Source organism: Thamnophis elegans, chromosome 1 (genome assembly GCF_009769535.1).
Source record: "Thamnophis elegans isolate rThaEle1 chromosome 1, rThaEle1.pri, whole genome shotgun sequence".
Taxonomy (NCBI): Eukaryota; Metazoa; Chordata; class Lepidosauria; order Squamata; family Colubridae; genus Thamnophis; species Thamnophis elegans.
Genome location: NC_045541.1, coordinates 157526843 through 157532842, shown reverse-complemented (window position 1 = coordinate 157532842; position 6000 = coordinate 157526843). Strand labels below are relative to the sequence as shown.

The following is a 6000-nucleotide window of genomic DNA, read 5'->3' as shown; positions in this document are numbered from 1 at the left end:
TCCTCCCCTGAACTGGGCTTTGATTTAGCTTCTAGAAAACAATGCTGATTGGGAGTGAAATGTGAATTATAAGGCAGATATCAGTCTGGCAGAAGTCTGAACCAAGTTAACTAAAATCCATTCTTTATGGATTTTTCTAGAATGGAAGTTGAATGACACAAACCATTGGTGGTTTTAACTTGAATGGCAAGGAAATAATGAGCTGGCTCCATTATTAAGTTCAGTTGACAACGAGGCAGAAAAAATATCAATCCTTGTTGTATGCTGGGCACGGAGAAAAGAAATTGGAACTGGAAGTTAGGACACATTTCAACTCCCGAGTCGCATGTCTCCTCCTCTCCATAGTCCATTCTGCCTTCTCTTGCTTTAGTATCCGATAAAGCACTACCCACACGTGGTGTCTGAAGGAGCAATTTAGAGAATACCTGGCTTTAGATCACAAACATACATCAGTTGGAACCCATTCTACAGTCACAACGGTAACACCTTGAGACCTATAAAGGCAAATTAGATTACTATCTATCCTACACAATGTAGATAAGCTACAACTTCAGCCATACGGCCATCAGGGATGTGCTTGCACAGGAACAGAATGTTTCAACTTGCTCGAGTATTGCTGAACCTCCATTCCTAAATCCACGTATTCTGCATATCTTCACAGCCATGTTTCCACAAATGTCCTTTTCTTGAATGTTCAAAACAGAAGTACATTTCCTTAGGGGAACAGTCTTCATCCATCTGTTGGAAAAGTTTTAATACTACAGGCTAATGTCAGCAAGTAAAGTATTTGTTTAACTCCGCTTATATGAAAACGCTGACAGTTTTGCGAAGGTAGACTGGTCAAATGCTTTAGATTTTTTAGCAGAGCCCACATCCTCTTCTGAGTTTTGCTCTTGACCTTCTTGCTCTTTATTGTTAGTGTCCTTTGGGCGCTTTCGCTTTTTCCCTTCAGATGGATCACTGGTTTCTCTACCTTTCGCTTTCTCCGTCCAAGCCTTATGTTAATGGAAACAAAAGCAGAACAGTAAAACTTCTACGATCACTATTAAATTATAATGTTGTCATTAATTAATGTAACTTCCCCATAAATATTAAGCTCCTATATACACTATATTGCCAAAAGTATTCACTCACCTGCCTTTACTCACATATGAACTTACTGTAAGTGACATCCCATTCCTAATCCATAGGGTTCAATATGACGTCGGTCCACCCTTTGCAGCTATAACAGCTTCAACTCTTCTGGGAAGGCCGTACACAAGGTTCAGGAATGTGTTTATGGGAATTTTTGACCATTCTTCCAGAAGCGCATTTGTGAGGTCACACACTGATGTTGGACGAGTTTATGTGGCCTACCACTTCGTGGCTGAGTTGCTGTCATTTCCAAACGCTTTCATGTTCTTAGAATACAGCTGACAGTTGACTGTGGAATATTTAGGAGCGAGGAAATTTCACGACTGGATTTGTTGCACAGGTGGCATCCTATCACAGCTCCATGCTGGATTTCACTGAGCTCCTGAGAGCGATCCATTCTTTCACAAATGTTTGTAAAAACAGTCTGCATGCCTAGGTACTTGATTTTATACACCTGTGGCATGGAGGTGATTGGAACACCTGATTCTGATTATTTGGATGGGTGAGCGAATACTTTTGGCAATATAGTGTATGTGCATAGTGGAGACTATAATTTTGAAGGTCCTTCATGGATCACTGCCTTGTTGTGGCAAAGGGGCTTGAGCAGCTCAAAGATGTTATGAGCTAAGCTGTGCACAGGGCCACCTAAGATAGACAAGTCATAGTGGAGGCGTCTGACAATATGTGGTCCACTGGCAAACTATTTCAGTATCTTTGCCAAGAAAACCCCATGGATAGTATCAGAAGGTGAGTGGAAGATAGGATAGCCTGGTGTATTATGGTCCATAAGATCGCAAAGAGTCAGACAAGACTTAGTGATTGAACAAAAATAATAATAATTTTGAAGATGCTAGCAATGGAACTATACTGGAATTTGTCAGTTTTGAATCTTCACAAGGGTGACAAAGTTATAATTTCTCAGAAATCAGGTATAGAAAGAATAAGACCATGCGGCTGAATGATCTGGCACTAAACAATGGCACAAGACGGCCTTGCACATTTTCATTGCAACGTGTTTAAGTACTTCAGCTGAGTGTGATTTCAAAGTTAGTACTAAAGTAATGTCCCGTTTCCCTGAAAATAAGACCCTACTGGAAAATAAGCCCTAGCATGATTTTTCAGGATGCTTGTAATATAATCCCTACCCTAAAAATAAGCTCATTAAGGTTGTCAGCCAGACAGATGCATTTAGTACCATATCCCCCCTAAATAAGACCTAACTGGAAAATAAGCCCTAATGTGTCTTTTGGAAGAAAAATTAACATAAGACCTGGTCTTATTTTCAAGGAAACATGGGTATTAGAAATAATCAGATTCAATCTTCATTCAGCTATAAATCTCAATGAATTATTTTGGCCAATCATTTTCTTTCCTGAATTTCTACATAGGATCATTGCATTATTGCAATGGGCAAGTAGAAATTTTTTTTTGGAGAAAAGGCAAGATAATGTATGAAATGGATTATTAATCAAACATGCATCCCGAGGAGGAACTCCACACATTATCTCTGCAAAAAAAGAAAAGGAACAAAAAGGACTACATTCTACTTCTTGCTTTTTAATTGTAAAATTGGGTGACTTCCAGAAAAGCGAAAAAAATAATTCACGCAGTCTTCAACTTACAATCACAATTGGGACCAGAATTTCTGTTCATAAGCAAGGTAATAAATACGTATTGCCTGATTTTATGATTTTTTTTTTGCCACAATTGTTAAGCCAATAACTGCAGTTTTCAAATGAAGCATGCAGTCATTAAATGAATCTGACTTCCTCACTGACTTTGCTTGTTGGAAGCTGGCTGGGAAAGTCGCAAAGAGAAATTGTGTGAACCCGGGATCATGCAACTATCATAAATACATGCTAGCTGCCAACACCCGAATTCTGATCATGTGTCTGTGGGGATGCTACAACAGTTGTTAAGTGTGAGGAGCAGTCATAAGTCACTTCTTCCAGTAATGTCGTACCTTTGAACAGTTGTTAAATGAATGGTTGTAAGTTGAGGACTACCTGTATGTTTTTATATGGTAAGCAAAGGCATAATCCTCCAAAAGAAGATTCCATTACCGTCCTTTCCTCAGCAGATAGACCTCTGTATCGGACCATTCCTTCTTTTATTATTTCTGTTTCTTCAAAATGAGGATTATCTGATAAAATATTGCTTCTGTTCTCTTCTAGCCACATCTGGAACCCAGTCTTTGGCCTAAATACGGTATAGATGAGAACAAGATTTTGAAATAAAACCTTTATGTTACCTGTGAACACTTTTATTCCCAAAAGGCAGAGTCATCTCACAATAGCAACATGAGACTCTTTGGCACACTGACCTTTTATTATCTTTGTTCTCAGTCACAGTTTGAAGTTCAGATGGTACAGTGTCATTTTTGTCCTCTCTATCTTCTCTGGCTTTCTTTTCAGTAGTAAGTGCTCGGGGTTGGAAAAATGCAGTTGCTGCAGGCTGAGCAAAGAAATATATATGCTTCAGTAATTCATTGTAAAATGGCTGCTTTATATATCGCATTTCATACTTAGAGAAGCTCTAATTTTGGTAAGCATCCACTTAACTCCTAAGGGAAAATATTTTTGCAGTAATTCTTTACTCAATAGTTTTGGAAGCAGTAATATTAATTACAATGGCAGGAGATAGTGAGATAAAGAAATACATAAAGATTTAAGCAGTGCAGCTAACTATGATTTAAATGGAAAGTAAGCATGTTAACTGAATTCTAATTTAATTTAAAATAAAGCAAATGTAATTTTTGCTCTGTGTCCACCCATTTTCTTGATTGCCAACTGTTTAGAGTGCAGCTTCTGTAAAGCATCTAGGACTAAAAAAAAAATAGATGAGGTTTACTTCTCAATAGCCTTCAGATGAGAAATGTAGTAGTTTTTTATCTGTTGTATACCACCTTTTTATTTTTACATATAACATCCAACACAACTTCCTCTTCCTATTGTTCCCTCAACAACCCTGTGAGGTGGATCGGGCTGAGAGTATGACTGGTCCAAAGTCACCCAGTTGACTATGGTAGGACAACAATTCAGTCTCTCGCTTTCTAGCCTGGTGCCCCCCCCCTCCCCAATTACACCACACTGGCTCTAGTAAATATAAACAGTATATAAGCAGTAGTCGAAAAGCAAAAAAATGTATGCTATTAAAAATGTTTGCATCAGTGGTGAGTTCCAGATCCCGTCGCAACCGGTACGCTACGCTAGACATCCACCTCGGGTACATGCGTTGCGCATGCAGGTGCACCTACCGCCCTGCGATGCTCCAGCTGCTCCGCGGAGATCACACAGGCGCCATACACTGTGCGTGAGTGTGAAAATGGACCGGTTGGCTTAAAAGCAGGTAAGTGGGCCCACCAAAACACCGTTCCGGTATAGTGGCCGCAGCTCCCAGAACCCACCACTGGTTTGCATATACTTAGAGTAATCCAAGTATGTAATATAAGGTATATCACTAGTATTCTTTTATGTGCTCTAAACAAAGTTAAAATTATTAAACATCATGTCTGAGCCATTTCCAGCTGTACTATACAAATCGTCTATTTCACTCCCTTGACAACTTTTCTTATTCAGCCACTGTATGACAGGAAAAGAAAGGGGTGGGGGGAAACACCTTGGCCATCTTATAAACATTTCCTGAGTGGCCATCAAGGGGAAATTTCCTTTTACTGCTTAAATACTACGACCATCTATTTTCAACTTGATAAGAGAAACAAAAACGGAGGCCTCCATTTGATACCAGCCCCACTTTTTCCAATCTTTTTTCCTGCCAATCAGTCTTTGGATAGTCCTTCTGTTTTCATTACATTCCTAAGACCTGCTACACTCGATAACAATACCTTTGCCAAACTGTGTTTCCACAAAATAAGATAAAGGTCCAATCCATCACCTGCTTTGACTTGGGTTTGGGAATCAATGGTTTGATGATTTGACTCTTCTTGTTTGGAGCTCCTTGACCATACACTGTGGGATTTTTCTTAGGCAGCCTTGTCAGGTTGTCCAGAATGTTAGGCGAGTGAACAAATGCATCTTTTTGGCTACTGGATACCTATAGCAGCAAGAGATTTAAGAACACATTTTTCCTCTGCAGGACTTCAACAATATCTTACTTAAAAAGTAAAGTAAATTAAAGCCACCAGTTCTCACCTTAAAAGGATTTACTCGTATTGAATTGCTAGATGCAGTGACAGCTTTCATTAATGAAAGGGGGAGGAAAGGGGGGGGGGAGACAAGAGAAAAAGAATATCAGTACAAATCTTTCCAAACACTTAAAATGCTGCATGTGTATTAAGAAATTATACTGAACAATTTTTATTTTATAAGAATTAAGCAGGACTGTTCATATAGCCCTGCCTCTAATCTTTAAGACATGAACAGAAACTTTTCTCTAGATGTTAATTTAGCATTCTGACAATTTCAGCTTAAGAAAAGATATTTCCAGATAAAATCTAGCATCGGTTCTTCTGTCTCCCTTCATAATTGCTGCTTCTCCAGTAGATCGTGGTGCTCAAGTCCTTCCCACGGTTCCCATCTAATGAAAGTGCTTCCTTTTGAATGGTTGTGAGTTAGAGTCCATGGATGTTCCCAAGTGAGTTGATATCATATCCGCATACAGAAGATGTTTGAGTTATGCCCAGGCATTAACATTTATGCTTTATGATTGTTTATTTTATTTCCCCCCTTTTTTAATTGTGTTGTAAATCTTGATACATTATTTCATATCAAATAATATAATTACATTTTTTTTACATTCTATTAATTATATAACTTGAAAATTGGAAATTAAAGGGAAAAAGTAGATATATAAAGATAAGCTAAAATTTAAGCTATCAATGTTATGAGCATTAAAATTATTTGGCTT

The 6000-nt window shown here is 38.4% G+C and overlaps 1 protein-coding gene across 1 annotated transcript in view; it reads right to left on the bottom strand.

The window, feature by feature from the left end:
- WDHD1 (WD repeat and HMG-box DNA binding protein 1) overlaps positions 1-6000 on the bottom strand; it is a 32850-nt gene that overhangs the window by 131 nt on the left and 26719 nt on the right. Inside the window, exons 22-26 of the mRNA XM_032238328.1 lie at positions 5286-5329; positions 5029-5187; positions 3458-3588; positions 3198-3333; positions 1-995 (exon numbers count right to left, since the gene is read on the bottom strand). The exon at positions 1-995 is cut by the window's left edge and continues 131 nt beyond it. Coding sequence (XP_032094219.1) covers positions 792-995; positions 3198-3333; positions 3458-3588; positions 5029-5187; positions 5286-5329 — 674 coding nt within the window. The 3' untranslated portion in view covers positions 1-791. The remainder of the gene's footprint in view (positions 996-3197; positions 3334-3457; positions 3589-5028; positions 5188-5285; positions 5330-6000) is intronic.